Genomic DNA, 16,617 nt, shown 5'->3' with positions numbered 1-16,617 from the left:
TGCCTTTCTACCTTTCTCAGAAAGTTGATTCTCAGATTAAGTCAATAACATGAAAATATAAAACCAAGAAAAAAATAATCAAAACCGTATTTTTCTTTTTGTCTGGTTGATATATTAAATTTTGCTTTTCAGTCAATTTATATCTTTATGAGCTGTTTTGTCTATAAATATATATACATCATACATGTAATAAAAATATGGGGAAAAAACCCAGAAAAAAACCCAAAGAAATATATGCAAAATATCTCAGAAGTTTAACAAGAATAGGAAAAGTTCAAGCTATTCATAATATATTTTAATCAAAATATCTAGTTGTGTTTGTAATGTTATTTAAAAGTGTTCTGTGGTACTATCTCTCCTTAAAAAGAAAAACAATAAGTGTGTTTCAAGATGTGCAATTTTCATGATTTTTTACATGTATCATATGAATTACATCTTTAGCCTGCAGAAATATTTATTAGACCGTCATTTCTTTGAAGTCGAAATTGAAGCATAGATTAAACTCTTTAAAATATGATGCATATGTTTGTTAAACGGAAAATGCCAGATATATGCAAATAATAATTTTATAGTAGGTGAACCAAGCATTCACAGATCTGTTGATTTCTGTAATAGGAATGGATTAAAATGTTTACAAGTCTGAAAAAGAGGCTAAACAATCGCTCCATGACGCCGCGAACCAAATTGAGATCTTGATAAAAAGCGTCTGTTTCACCAATACAAGAAGCGTCGTCATCACTTCTCTTCTGCCATTTCGGATAAAACCAAGCGGAACACGAATTTAATTTCCTGAAACGAGACCTTGTATTGAATTCGCAATTCGCCTGCAAATTAATCACGTAAAGTGGCAAGAACTTTATCAAGAGCCACGGTCACTGGGTAGATGATCTGTAGATCTCCTAGCATCATGGATCGGTTTATCATTGGATAAAAACTGACAGTTCCATCAAGATTCACAGAATGATGCCCAAATATATCATTTTACTTGGTAAAAAAGTCAGAAAACTACTAGTAGACCTAATAAGGGCTCCCATCATGAAGGCAATAAATGAAAGGTTCATGTTTTTATTCCTTCTCAATGTCTTGTACTAAACAGAAGTTCGAAATTCTTATAAAGAAAAGTGAATCTCCTTTAAGACTGAAAGTTAATCGAGTTTTTTTTTCTCCTTCCACTAATGCTGAGATATAACCAAAATAAATCGGATATTTCTACGATGATATCATTGAAGTCATAGATCATGTGTCTTGGTACATATACATAAAAGAAGTTGAATGGAGTTTCAGTCAAAACTCTGATAGCATTATAACATCTTAATCGACAACTTAATCTTATGTCTAATGATAAAAATGTAAAAAATAAATAAATAATAATTATCATGGTTCCAACACACTACGTGCATGGCTGTATATTTGATCAGGTTTTGGTTTTTTTATATTTCAGGTTAAAGTTTTGTCATCACTCCAGTAAAACTTTGTTTAATCAAAACCTTATTATAATCTTCATTTGTAAATGTTATTTTAATGAAACATTTGGCATTTATTTATAGTAAAATCATACATGCATGTGCATGTGTTAGATGAAAAATAGGTAGATCCCCGAGTCTCAAAAAATCTAATCGAGATTAAACCAGTAACATTTGGATCTCCTGAACATCCCAGGACAATATTTTTGAAATAAATGTATTGCAATAGAAAAATAATATGGCAATATATTAAGATAATTGAAAAAATGAATTGTACGTTAAGAATTGGTGGAATTTACTTTGTTGAAAGTTTAAAGCATTAACACAGACCTCTGGCTTCATTTATTTTTGACTCACCAAAAGAGTTATGTAAAAGTGGGGTTAGCCGATAGTGTAGGTTTAGGACTTCCGGTACTTCAACTTCATACATTGTATGTGTCATGCATAAATGACGGGGGGATAACTACTGTCATCATTTAAGACCGTGTCTTGTATTCTGAGTGGAAATAGCTCTTTAAAAAAATATGCTGCTATATATGATGCAAAGTAAATATCACTAATGCAGTTAAAGCTCCTCTTTGTTTCTTTTGCAAAATGGCCATTTTGCTGCTTTTGTCACTTATAAACAATATTAGAAGCTCTTTTTTTCTTTCTCCCATCTCTTCTATTTGCGTAAGAGTTTCGTCTGTCGCTACCCTGGAGAAAAATCGTGTGTGCTCATATTATCCAGCAAACTGTATATCTTGAAAGTATATCGATAAAAAGCCGTCCACCAAAATAACTAACGTACTGACTCTTTGCCAACGGAGTTCCCTTAGGGACCACACGGAAATAGACAAAAAGGGTTAACACAGCAGTAAAACTCCCGGGGCTGTAAATTTACTTTTATATGAAAAAAGAATGACGAAGAGAGACTGCATGGTTGATTTAGTCTTGGAGAACATTTTATCATCCATAAAGAATTGTCTAGTAAATCCCTTTTTTAATTGTTTTTTGCCTTTTTTTTAGACTATATTACTCTCATTTAGAAGGAACGCTTCTCACAAAGATAAAGGAAATATTCAAATTTAAGCTCAATTCTTAGGAATTAGAAACGTTCCTTCAACAAATTGTAGTTGATTTTTTATGGTAGATCGGATGTTTTACTTGCTTCCCTAATTTAATATAGAATCATCGAGTGTTTTCTGTACGTAGCGAGACAGATTGTTCGGCTCTTTTAAAAATCATTGATTCATGTACTAAATAATAACAAATTCAGGAGAATTGGACTTATTCCTCTAGTTACAAACAAACACAAGTTATCAATTATTGATCAAAGGTTTGAAAAATCTAAATTAAAAAATGCTAGTTTATAGAAATATTTCATCAAATGAAATATAAAAGGGCAGATCGGTTCTTTGACTCCTTTCTTGTAGAATTATCATAAAGATCTCTTGCTCCTTTTATCAAACGGAATAAATTTCACAAACATATTCAGGTTTGTTAATAGTCTGTTTTCATTTGGTATGACATCATAACTTTGAATTTTTAAGAATAAGAAATTTTTTTATTCACATAATAATTCAATATCTCTACTTTGATACAGTTTTAACTATGTAATACAAAACATCCAATATCAAGTATGGTAAAAAATGAATTGGTTAGTTTTTGTATTGATAAAGCAATTTATGAATGTATTTTATGTCTATTTAATTGTTATGTAACAGTTTACTACAATCTGAAACCACCCAATCATTACTCATAATTAAGTGGTGATTTTGACGGAGGACTCTAAGCAAATTGTGTAATGATGATCCATCACTTTGATTCGGTGGAAATTACTTTGCCAATATTTTTCAGAAGTCTTTCATTTTCCGTTTGTAGTTTACAAGAAGAGATATCATGTAATTTTCTGCAAATTTGCAAAGCAAACAATACTGACCTCAATTGCTGTCAAAAGGACATAACATGCAAAACGGTTATATCACTTAAAGGTTTACAATGCAGCGTAATGGCGGCCCTAAATAATATGTTTTAGAATCGCCATTGATTTCAGGCCTTGCTTATGAAATTAGCAAAGTCCTTCATGTCAAGATCATTATCCTAAATTTGTATTGACCAGAAAGCCATTTGAGCCCGCCAGACAAGAGGACTTTGAGAACTCTCTGTGGTTCTGCATCGTTCTGAGATAAATGGAAGTTAATACCTCTCTAAAAGTGAGCACTTGGGGGAAAATCTTTTGTTGCAAATCATTTATATATAGCTTTGATGTTAAAAACAAGTATTTTGACAGAAAATATCTTAATAAGTATAACTATAAAATACTTTTGCCAAAGGTTATAATGTCCCATGCACATGTGCAATATTTCTTGCATGCAGTTAATTAAATGTTAATTGTTAAAACCGAACAAAACATGACAGCGAGACACAGCTGTTGACATCTTTATAGTTTTTGTTATTCCTTTTAATTTCCTTTGTAGTGAATTGGCTTATGTCTGATAGCTGCTTAGAATATCCAAGAAGCTTTTATGTATTCTGTGAGGAGAAACAATGTGATAGAATCCTCAAAGGACGTGAAATATGGCTTATTCCCGAATTACAATACTAGGCCTAATGTTTATTTTGCATGATGATTTTCGCTAGAGATTTAGTTATAAACTAAAATGACGCTTTACACGAGCAGCAATAACAAAAATAAGACATGTATGCACGATTTATCGATGAGAGTCGATGAATTACAGTCTTCACAATAAATGTAGATTCCTTAATACTCTGATACAGCTAATTAGCATTCTGACTGATTGAAGGCAAGAAGAGACTCAGTTGAGTGTGAAACATGATAACATCGCATTATCTTCCTCACTTTTCATTTCTTAGTTGGTGATGTCAATGTTCATTTTTTTTCTCCAGAACTCAATAATCTGGTTTCGTTTAGTTCTGAAATAACGTTTCTCTTTTCACCGTCATCTATGGTATTTCGCGATTACAATTCATATAAAAAAATCTCGCATCCCTCGTTCCAAATTTCACGCTTTCAAATGTATTATATATAAGAACAAGCAATTTAAGTGTTCTATATGTAAATAAAAGAGCACTATATTATAATATGTAAAACTGAATTTTTATGAATTTTCTCGAATTATTTCGGACTATATATAATTGTCTAAGATTCGGAATATAAAAGTACAAAAATCTATAACAGGGATTTAAAACAATCCATATAATTCAGAGAGTGAGAGATTTAAGCCAGATGCAGCAACATAAAGTACAAACCGTTATTGTTTTTGCTGTTATTTACAGATTATCAGTATTATTTTAAATGACTATCATAAAGGTTAGATCATTTGACGCCACCCACGCTGTTGGAATAGAAAGATCTCGGTTTGGAAAGAGACACCATCAACCAATGCAAAGCAATAATTTGGTCAAGAACAGGACATCTCTTTCAGTGCTTCGGCAAATCTAATAATTTAGTAACTACTTCTATAGTAAGCGTAAAAATCAATTGATTTGTTTAGATCTGATGACGATAAGAGCGGCAATGTCTGCCAAAATCTAATCACGGGATGAAAATGCACCGCCATATGTAACGGCCTTAGCGCAAATGTCGCACTAAAACTGATTATCTGCCCGTGCGAGCGCTCGGATTCCTCTCAGAGCAATAGACAAGAAGGACAGAAAGCGTTCAAAAGTACGGAGAATCTAATACATTGCATCTCTTGTCGTCTCTAATTGAAAAATAGTCATTGCTTTCCTCTCCTCTTTCTTTTTTCATTACCACGGATCGCTTTTTCATTCAAGGTACATGCATCTTCATAATTAGAAGACTCGGCCGCCAAAGAAGAATTGTCGCATAGAGACGTATCATTTCGAACATGAAAATAAATCAAAGCGTCAGACTATACATTGGGTAGTCAGTGCACATATATTTTGTAGTTCCTGGTTATATTCATGATACTGATGCTTGAAAAACATACAATCAAGTTTACAAAACTCTCCAATTCTGTGTCTTTCGTTCAGAATTGGTCGTTTGATAAATGCCGTATATAGTTGACAGGGAATACTGACCACACGTAAAGATCAACTAATCTATAATCTAAAAATGCTTTTTTCTTTTTATTTTGATTGATCATTTGTGGTAAAAAAAAATTAACAACTGATTACCATTTACTTTTAAAGGCTTTTGTCAAAATAAATGGGTGAGGACCATTTACATATAACTTAATCATTTTATGATAAAGTGGTAGTCATATTGCATTTGTGTGCGTAATTTGAGAGATGGTATTTCTCTTAACGTATTTAAAAACAATTTTTTTATCAACATTCATCAATCATATCCGAAAAAATATCATTAGAGATAAAAATACCATCATTGTAATTTCAATTTCCTTTATAAAAACGTTCATTTTTAGCATTGTAAAAACAGCAAAAATTATTTCGGAAAACTTTAAAGTTATGAGACGAGACATGGTTTTATCCATTACTTTCGTCTCGAGGGACAACTCACTAAGACAGGAAGCTCATCTGATATTTGAAATATGGGAGCCCTCAACTCAATGGCTGCTGTCAAGTTTCTCGTAACAATGAACATAAACAAACGAGAGACCATTTGTAATTTGTTTCAATGAGTCGACAAGCCCATTAGAAACAAAAGACCCGGTAATTTTATATAGTTGTCATTTAATATTTAATCTACCAAGAGGCTAGCAAAGTTGAACATGACAGATACTTTGAAGAAGAAAATATACAAACTTCGTCCTACACATTTTGATGAGTTACAGGTTTGTTAACTTTCTTTATCAATTTGCACGGGATTTTTGTATGTTAACAATGTTCACGCAATTCATTCTTGTTACATTATTGTCAAAATTGATTACATGTTATTCAGCCTATTGAATTATATTGTCATTAAACTGATGTTTTAAGAAGATATTTTGGAATTAGTTTTTCTAACGTGCAGACCAAATACAGAAGAGGCGAAATGTATAATTATTTATTATTAAACACGTAGAAAACTCTTGTAAAAAGTTACTTTCATTCAAAAATTGTTTCTTTTTTCGGCGATTCACGTTCATTTTCGCGGTAAATTCTCATTAATTGTCATGAAGCGACTCCTGTCAACAGATGAGACCTCTGACTTTGGCCAAAGAATATCCCCCAGGGTAAATGATTCTGTTTCCTTTTGGAAAATCTTCGTGATTTTGCATCAGGTGTAGTTCTAATCCCCCATCTACATGAAAACTTCAAAAGGAAAAAAAACAATGAGTTTCGATCAATGGCAATAAAGCCGAGAGCACTCCTTCCCGATATCAACTTCATTATCACTATCTTTTGTATTATCATCCGGGCTTTGGCGACTGAAGGGAAATGAAACTTCTTCATGGCTGACTCAATGACCTTACCATCCAAGGTCAATATACTTTCATTTGCAATAACACGATCATTTGCAGAGTTCCAGATTAAGCTCAGACTCGCCCGAAATAACCCTTTGTAACTTCTTCTTGCTTCTTTATAGTATATTTGTTACTATCAAGATGAGAAATAAAATTGATTGCGGATAAAACAAAAGAAGATATTTCGTGCGCTTTAAGAAGCAACAAGAACCATCAGTTTCAAAATCTTCTAAGTAATTTAAAAGATAATTCTTTCTTTCCAGTACATGAACAAAGCAGTAATATACAGGTATAGTTGAATATATGTACAAAGATCTTTTTAGAGTGCATGGATTCGTTAATTTCAAATTGATTAACTACATACAATCACTTGTACCTTCGAATTTCAAATGAAATATCTTTTTTTTTACTTTAAGAGTTTCTATTTTGTAAAATTTAATATGATATGCCATTTTCGGGTAAAACACTTTCGAGACACAAATAAGAATATACCAAAAAAGCAACGAAAAAAAAATCCATGCATTTTATTAAAATTCCAGACAGCATTGCTGTGTTTTCGAATTAATTCACTTTACTTGTTAAAATTTTATATCACATGTTCACATTTATTTTGATCACATACCGTTTCTAGATGATCATCGATTTTCAGGTACATACAAGGATTAATTCCGATGGTAAAAGCATAACATACTTATTTACTTTATCTGTTCAAGCGTTACGTGCAGTTCTGGGGGAAATCGTTTGAAAGTAATCGATCTTTATAGAATCAAATTTTATGAAAGTAATGTATTTCTTTTTACGATATTGTAGATTTAATGCATGTGAATGTTAAAATCAATACAGCATTCATTACCCATAAAAGGGTTTTTTGAAAAACGCATTTAGTTTATTAATATTTTCTTAGATCTTCTACGACAAAACCAGAAAAGGATAAAACATCAAGTACAGGTGCTGATATGATACATTTTCTGTTGGTTATTTATACATTGTTTGATAGGTGAGCGCATTTATATTAACTTCCTTCATGATCATACGATGCCAATTCTGACGTCACACTAGCTTGCATGTATCCAGATTGTTGAATATTGGTTCTCGTTTGTAATGGCGTGGAAATGCGTAATAGTGCATGCATGTTTTTTTGTATAGGCGATATGTACAAGAGTAATCAGATTGAAAACAAGCGATTGTAGCGACAGAGGAGAACCCCTTCAAGCAAAAAGCAAAAATATTATGGATGTTTTCGCGCCGTTTATTGTTTTCCAAATAAATATTCCGTTCCATTTTCGCTAATGGAAAAAAATCTGCGTGGTAGAATTGCATTACGCAACGTTGTGGATGTAATTCAATCCTTCAACCATAAAAGATAATGTAGAATAGTTAGTCTTGCACGGTATTGATGCGCCGATTTGCATTTTACGATTGATCTCTTTTCCCTATGTCTCAGTGGAACTTCCATTCTTCCAAGCACACACGCTGATGAATACCACAGAAAAGATTAATTAAAAGACCAGTACCCTATCATATTCCCCGGGAGTAAGGAAATCCTGCATTGATGTAACACGGGCGTCCCATCGACTCACCTCTTGGTGATGGGTCCATAAAAGAAGGTTCCTTAACGTTGTTAATTCTCCATTGCTTTTGTTTCAGTTTTGAAATTCGAAACTCTGATTAATGCTTGTGATTAGAGACCGTGATGAGAGGTCAGATTAAAGTGCATCTCACGTGGAATCACGGGATGTCACGGAGAATTACGAAATTTATAGTTAACGTTGTTTTTAGGTGCTTCAATTGGTTAGTTTCATTTTACTTTAGACAGTGTACCAAATCAGCTTTCAAAATAAAGTATATCTGATGATATTATTTGTTTTTGATTTAATCTTACAATATTTTGCAGTTGGTTAAAATCAATTCAATAAAAGAACCATTGTGATGGGATTTTAACCAGTTTTAATTTGCTTCGTAAACGTCGAACACCGCGAGAAATCTGAACCCCATCAAATGGAATGACTTATTTCTGTATACGTCAAAATACAGCGATTAACAATGACACGAATTAGTCTATCTAAACTTCATTTGAAATATGTCTAAGTTTATCTCTCCCGATTGAAATATGACAATACGTGAAATGACAGCACGCGTAACGAACTGCATTTGGGGGAAATCTCGCGAGATCTCTTTCTTAATCGTTCGTGACAATATAAGAAACTTCATTCGTTACTGCGGCATTAATCAATCTCCGATTTTCTCTAGGGTGTATGTTTCCCGACCGTAAATTCAGCAAATCTGACTACGGACAGTTAAATGAAGTTTTATTTCGCTTCGACGTAAACATTGCCGATATGTACAACGTAAGCCATCTCCTATAAGCTCTATTTATAGAATAATTGTCCTTCCTGATCTGATCTCTGCATTAGGCCCTGTATATTTTTCATCATTTAACTTAATATGTATTAATTTATCAAAAAATTAACGCACAGCTTGATTGGAGAAGTGAGTCGCCATGTATAAAGTTTAACTATCTACTATTACAATATTTGTGGAAAACGTTTCAGGATACAAGAAAATCTTATGTACATGTACTGAAGAATTATTTATATTGTTTCAGATATCTAAATAAGTTTGTTGCACATAATCTAAGCCCAGTTTCGAAATTTTCCCCATCAATCACCTGATGAAATACTATTCTACAATATAAGACTATTTAAAAACGTTTATTAACCAATGAAATCGTCAAACTTAGTGCTTACCACCGTTCTGAATGATCAATTTATTTCACTTTGTTATTAATCCTTGTAAATGGTGTTTGTTTATTCTTAATTTCGCATTGAACTCTTCATCAAACTGTCATCAGCTGTGCAAACAGTGACTGTGAAACTTTTTTTTAATGGTAACATAACATGCACGTGTTTTTTTGCGATGACGTTTACCCGAAAATGATTCCAAATCACGGAAAGGGTTTACTCTACGTAATTTTGAGTTAGATACCTTGTCATATTATTACACTATGGGGTAAACTCTATCGCTGAAACAAGTGCCTGTGAGTTAAGAGCTGTCTTTTTTGCCTTGCACTGAAAGACATACATGTACCTACAATTGACGTACATTTACTAGAACATTTCTAAAAATTTTAAACTATCAACCTACCGTGCATGCAACTGCGGAATTGTTTTAAATATGGTTGATCACTAAATATTTTGGTTATATTGAATGTGTATGTTCTATCATGTTTCATTTTATTTTTAAAAAAAACAATGACACAATGCATATGATAATACTCCGAGTGGTGTCCCTTTGAATGACGACCTTTCCATGCCAGTAAACAATAGTCGAGTAAAGCGACAATTTTACGATGAATATTATGACAACATTAAAATATGACGATAAATAAATAATATCAAAGTTCAGCAGGAGTTGACACATGTTCCAAAAACCACTTGATGGTCATATTGAAATAAAGTTTTCTTACCTCTGTACTTTGTTCGCCATCTCTTTAGTCTTATCCTTTATCGGGTATAACACTCCTTTTAATACTCTGAAGTCTCCAAAGGGCATCCTTGTATTCTGTTCTGGTGTTAAACACGGGCTCCGTATGATCTTTTGAAAAACTAAACAGGTACTATCCTCCCGGCGGCAGTCCGTTGTCTTAGGGTATTACCAATGGGATTAATTACACCGAAGATAACTGAGTGTTTCTTTGGCAAAAGAGATTCCTTTGAGAATGTTGTCTAGTCTTTAAGGTAATTCCAGGAAAATCATGAAAGATGGAAAGCGGCTTTCAATGCACGAATAGTGCTTTAGAGAGAGAATTATCTCCAGACCCTTAGTCTGACAAATTTCCTGAAACATCATCCTTTTTAACAAATATTGATCGCGTCATTTTACGGGTTTGTAGGTATTTGCATTTTTATGATAAAAACGTCAGGATAGGCGAAATCATTTTCAGGAAAAGCAGATGTTTTGATTTTGACATTATTTTGTCCTATGCAAATTTTATAGTATCGCTTATCAGAGATTAATAAAGAATTGTTAGACACTATCATTGTTAGGTGGGGGAGTTTAATCATAACTGTAGGAGAAAGGACAGAAAGATTATTTTTATTTTACATTCCAAGTAAATTCTTCTGTTCGGTGTAGGCTTTGCTTTGTTTGCGTACTTATTATGAGATCTGTTGATCGAGCTAGATGTTGCGGTGGAGGATGTCACGTGAATGGTTGTCGACTGCTATTTCATTTCTTTGATATACGTGCCTCGACATATACAGTGCTTTATTGAAAGTATTTTCAAACTGTTTCTTTGCAGTATCGTCAATAATTGTTTTCTTTAGGTTCATTTATTATAGCGAACATCGATGATTGTTTTTTTCTTCGGGTTCAATTATTATAGGACATCTCTTGATCTTTAAAATCATTGCTCTTTGTTTCAAACAAATATTCTGGGGTTGTTGTTTCAGCGATTTACATATATGCCGTTGTTTGTGTTTTTAAGCAAATAAAATACATAAATATGAAAATAAATATCATATGTGTTGTGGCATATTATTATTGACAACTGCCAATGCACGTAAAATGAATAAAATTAATTTATTCAGGTTGCATTTTTGAATTAATAAAACCAATATATACAATTAATATCTATTGATATAGTTAACCTATAAAATGATACCAAAGTTTAACAAAATTTGTTGAGTTTATAGACGTTTTTGTGATTGACCATAGATGAAGTTTTTTATCCCCTCGCACAACTTGTTCCGAAGGGGATATAGCATCGCTGCTGTGCGTGTATGTGTATGTATGTGTGTATATGTGTTCATTTCAGCCCTTTTAGCAAGATTAAAAGAAAACTCTCGCATGCTTGTTAATCAAATTTCGCACACTTAATAAGCATGTTTAAAGGACAAACCCTATTTATTTTTAAGGCATTCTTATGTATCGTTAAATTTACAACACTTAGAAATTTTTATTTACGACTTACGGTTTGTAAAAGTGAACATTTCAAATCAACAACTTGATATTTTGTTGGATGTAGGCCCTGTAAAGGTCAGAAGTAAACGTTTTTTAGAAATGGAGAGTTGGCAAGCAGGAGATTAAGTTCACCGTAATTTAATCAAAACAAGCCATCTGAGCCGAATTTTGAGGTATATTTAACGAATTAGAGAAAATCAGGTTCATACTTCAGAAGAGACTTTGACGAATATCGACAACATGATGAACCGGGAATTCATTTCACTTAAATCGCTCTTTTTAAAAGATTGGGGTTAAAATTACGACATGTTAACTCGAATTTTCTCATAGAGCAGTCTTTATAAATCGCCAAATCTTAGCTACGTTTCATTTTCAATATGAAACTTAAATTTGCCTGCACTAGTTTTCTAAATGCGTAATGTATGTCATAGGATAAAGAGAATTTATAAAACTATATTACCAAAGTTTAACACGTTTGTGGTGTGTTTTCGCTAGTTATGGGAGGAATTGTACAATAACGTAAATGCAACCATCTCCCATGGATACACCCCAGAGCGTACATTTGGGATAGGAATAAACGAACTGTTTTAAATTAAAGTGGTTTTTGACAATTTAAATATTTGGTCTCTTCAGTTGCATGTTTATTCTTAAATAATGCATTTCCCTGCCAAATATTTTTATTTCGCGAGGGGATGCTCCGATTTGCGGTTCCCTTGTGATACATAGAACCATTTTAACATGGCCTTGGACTTTCAGTAGGACGTAACTATCTATTTCTTGCGTCAATTTGAAAGAGGTTGAAAATGACGCTGATTTCAAGTGAAATATACACCAATTGCGTAGTTTTAGCTCAAAAGCCAGACAAATCTTGTTGATTTCAAAGAACAATGGCTGAGTGGCCAGCAATGAAATAGACAGGCCTACGTCACAATGCTGTTTGACACCAACTACCCAAAGTCCAAGCTCATGTTAAAATGGTTCTAAATTGCGCCGAATACAACTTTTCGAGTTAGCAATTAGGTTACTCGCAATGAAAGAAATGATTAATGCATAGAATCGTTAAATCGAAAACAAAACAATAAATCGAAGTATCGTGTAGTGATGGTTGCTATATTAGCTCTTTACTTAAATTTAGATAATACTGAGACTTTTTTCAGACAGTTAAAACCATTTGGAATTTTATCAAATGTAAGAACATAAAATGCGACTGATTTATTCGAAAGACATGAATAGAAAGATGCGATAAACGCCTTACGGGATTGCCAAGTCTGGCAAACAAATCAATCTGTGTAAATAATATTATTGTATATATTGTAAATCACATCTACTCGTAAGTTCGTTGTGTGGTCAGCAACATGCATGCTGAAAATTATCACCTAATAACTTAAGGAACATAACTCCAATCGTCAGAACCAATAGAACTCATTGTTTGTTTGATACATTGTACGATTTGGGTTGGGTTTTTTTTTCTTTTCATCGTTTTGTTTTGTTGGTTTCTTTTGGGGGGGGGGGGGTCATTGGATTCAGTTTTTTGCTTTTCGATATAATTTTAGATATAAATTACACAGCAAAACAAAACGTACCCCCTACAACGATCATTTTATAAGCTTTTCATTGACTCTACTAAAATGAAAAAGATAAAACGAAATTTATAGGCCTCACCACTTTAAAGGTCCTTTCCTTATAATTAACTCCTGGGTTTCGTGATTTAAACAAACCTAATTCTACCTAAAATCACATAACTATTGTTAAAGTTTGATTAATACAGGATTTTTATTCTTTAAAACAAATTTTTAACACGAATATTTTCATTCATTGTGTATTATATCCCCTTTGAAGAGACCCGTCATACTTTTTGTTCCGGTGAAAAAGTCCACCGACAACTGGTCATATGATATTATTGTTGGACTTTTGATATTCAATACGCTGGAACCATAAGATGAGATATACAGGGTGACAAGGAAAGAAGCAGATAAGAATGCAAGACATGCCAGGTTTTGAAATTCTTTATGGAAATTAAAACAAACGCCATACAGCGAACATTGAATAGGTTTCAAGACAAGTTTTTAATCAAGGTGAGTCGTACATGAATGAAATCATCCTCATGGATAGCATCATGTAGACTGTATCAAAATATTTAATGATTCATAGATGAGAATTAAAGACATTTTTTATAGATATTGTTATTTTAGTGTAATGCGCTTTCATGCATGTCTGAAAGATTTTGATGTTGCACTGTGTATTTGATCGACATTAAGACTGTGAAGTATCGAAGCGGTTGAATTTTAACTGACATAAGAAAGATAATATAGATAATGAGAATACATTGTATATATAATTGTAAATAAAGTCCAATTTTATATATATTTTTCATTCTGCTTCTATTAGGCCTACTATTTTTCATTTACTGTAGTTAATTAAAGAAAATGACGACTTTCTGAGTTTCCAGCAATAATGATTTTTTGTAATTTAATTATCGGTTTTGTGAACTGAAAACAGTTGATTTGACTGAAAACATATGATGAATGGCGGAAAAAGTAATCACTTAAGACAAGCATTTATTGGGTATTAACAAGAGGGACACCATTTACTTTTGCAAAATCTGACTGAATAGGGTCGTGACGATACGCTGGTTGTGTATGTGGTCTACGCTGAATTTTAATAGGTTGTTTGATTAATTAGATGTAAACTTTTTTATTCTTGATCTTGTGGGAGGATTTTCAAAATCTTTTATAAATGATATATTATAAAATATATCGATGCTAAATTTTTTATCCTCTCGATTAGTCCGCTCAATCTTGATTGAAATAGCATGTACATTGGCGTTACATTAGTCTAAGAAAGATAACTACAGGAATACATGTATCGTGTAAAGGAACAGCATATTTTATATTTGCTGACAATTTGAATTCCTTTCGTAAACCTGATAAGTATATAGCTAGGCTAGAAATCATTCACGTTAGACAACATAATTTGGTTATTTTTAGTCCTTCAAGTCTTTCTTCATTGTTCTTCGGATTGTTTCAGTTTAAAGACAAAAATTGTTTTAACGTACATATGTTATTAGATCGATATAAAAAAATGCCTTTTTTCTTCATGTAAATTTTCAGAAAACACCAGAAGTGACCATGGTTTTGTGTTTTCATCTACAACTATTTCCAGACCCAACCTGATTGGTTTGATACGACTTGTGTTTACAATATAGATTTCATAAGGTTCGATTACCTGAAAGGGGTGAGACAGAAATTACAATGTTCTGTATGATTATGTAACAGGAAAGCTTTCGATAAGGTGCATTTGCCACTACTCTATTATTTATCGGTGGTATTCATTGTCGATTTTTAGCCTATTTTTAACCTCATACCTTCATGTACACTATTTATCAGGTTCTATTTAGAAACCCTATATGCCAAGGAAGACAATGAACTTTTTTCTTGTGTGAGGCAAGGCTTATAACCTTTACAGAGCGTAAATGGGACACAAAGAGACGACACAAGAACAATTTTTCAAAGACTCAAAGGACATCAGTGAAATTACATTATGATAATATTGCTCATATGTGTATATTTGTTGTAAATACCTCAAGTTCACGGCTATTCTTTGAAAGCATTTTTAAAAAGATTTTGAAAAGACTCGACAAGCACAAAAACTAATATTTTAAAGCAATTTCAAACACTAAAAAAATGACAATTAATATGCATCTTCATGCCATAATAATACAACAATATTTACATAGAAAGAGTTTACAGAAGGACATTTTAAATCAAACTTCAAACCAATGTAACTAATCAAGGAAATGGCTGATGAAATCACCCCCGCACTTACACTTGTCTTTCAGGCCACACTACAGCAAGGCAGATCTCCAACAAACCGGTATTAGCTAATCACACCAATCATCAAGAAGGGAGACAAGAGCAAACCGTCCAACTATCGGCCACCGTCTATAACATCAGTTTACTGCAATGTCTTGGAACACGTTATACACATCTCCATCATGCGGTTCTTTGACCAACACAACATCCTATATTACATCAGCATGGATACCGCAAACAACAATCCTGTTGTTTATGGTCTAACAATTAGTATGAAAAACGTCAGTCAGCATTCGACCCAGTGGAAGATTGTATTTGCTGACAAGGTCGTTGTATCGACCATAAATCTTACGAAAAGATGACTTCATACGAGACTGTTGATAGTTCTGTTTTATCATCTTGTTTGTAAATAGCTTGCCTCGCTTTAGAAACTGTTAGAAACCGGAACTTAGAAACTTCCATGATGATGATTGATGATTGAACTTTGATGATTGCCTTAGAAACTGGAACCTTTACAATAACTAAAACAAGCAAAAGCAGTGTTGATGTACAAGATCTTGCACTCTCTAGAAACAATTCCATCTTCACCGTTCCGCCATCTTGTCGGTGCTCCTATTAGAGACAATCAGCATCGACTGCAGGTCCCTTATGCCAGAACAGAGACATTGCAAATATCCTTCTTCCTTCTGTGATTGATTCACCTGTGGAACACATTGCCATCCAGTGTCACAGAGACTTGACTTGTTCAAATCATTGACAAGTCTGTCAGACATGAGTAAACATTGAGTGACAGTACACCTCTTTTTAGCCCATTTCTAATCTTAAAATATAGGACTATATTTTGTGCTTGCGTCCCTTTGACAGCATAGTGCGACGATGCCCACGTTGGGTCCTGCGCTTTATCGGAAGAAGAAACACTAAATTTAGACTTGTACAATCGCTTCTGAACAAACGCTTTGTCGGGGAGAGCAATTGTGCAACTCTTACTTTGATTTAAGTTCCCACCTA

At 33.1% G+C, this 16,617-nt stretch overlaps 1 protein-coding gene across 1 annotated transcript in view; it reads right to left on the bottom strand.

Annotated features, from left to right (window-relative positions):
- Positions 1 to 10,630, bottom strand: part of LOC105331066 (vesicular glutamate transporter 2.1) — a 39,180-nt gene extending 28,550 nt beyond the window's left edge. Inside the window, exon 1 of the mRNA XM_011433105.4 lies at positions 10,302 to 10,630. Coding sequence (XP_011431407.2) covers positions 10,302 to 10,387 — 86 coding nt within the window. The 5' untranslated portion in view covers positions 10,388 to 10,630. The remainder of the gene's footprint in view (positions 1 to 10,301) is intronic.
- Positions 10,631 to 16,617: the final 5,987 nt, after the last annotated feature.

Source organism: Magallana gigas, chromosome 5 (genome assembly GCF_963853765.1).
Source record: "Magallana gigas chromosome 5, xbMagGiga1.1, whole genome shotgun sequence".
Classification (NCBI taxonomy): Eukaryota; Metazoa; Mollusca; class Bivalvia; order Ostreida; family Ostreidae; genus Magallana; species Magallana gigas.
This window is presented reverse-complemented; position numbering and strand designations above follow the sequence as displayed.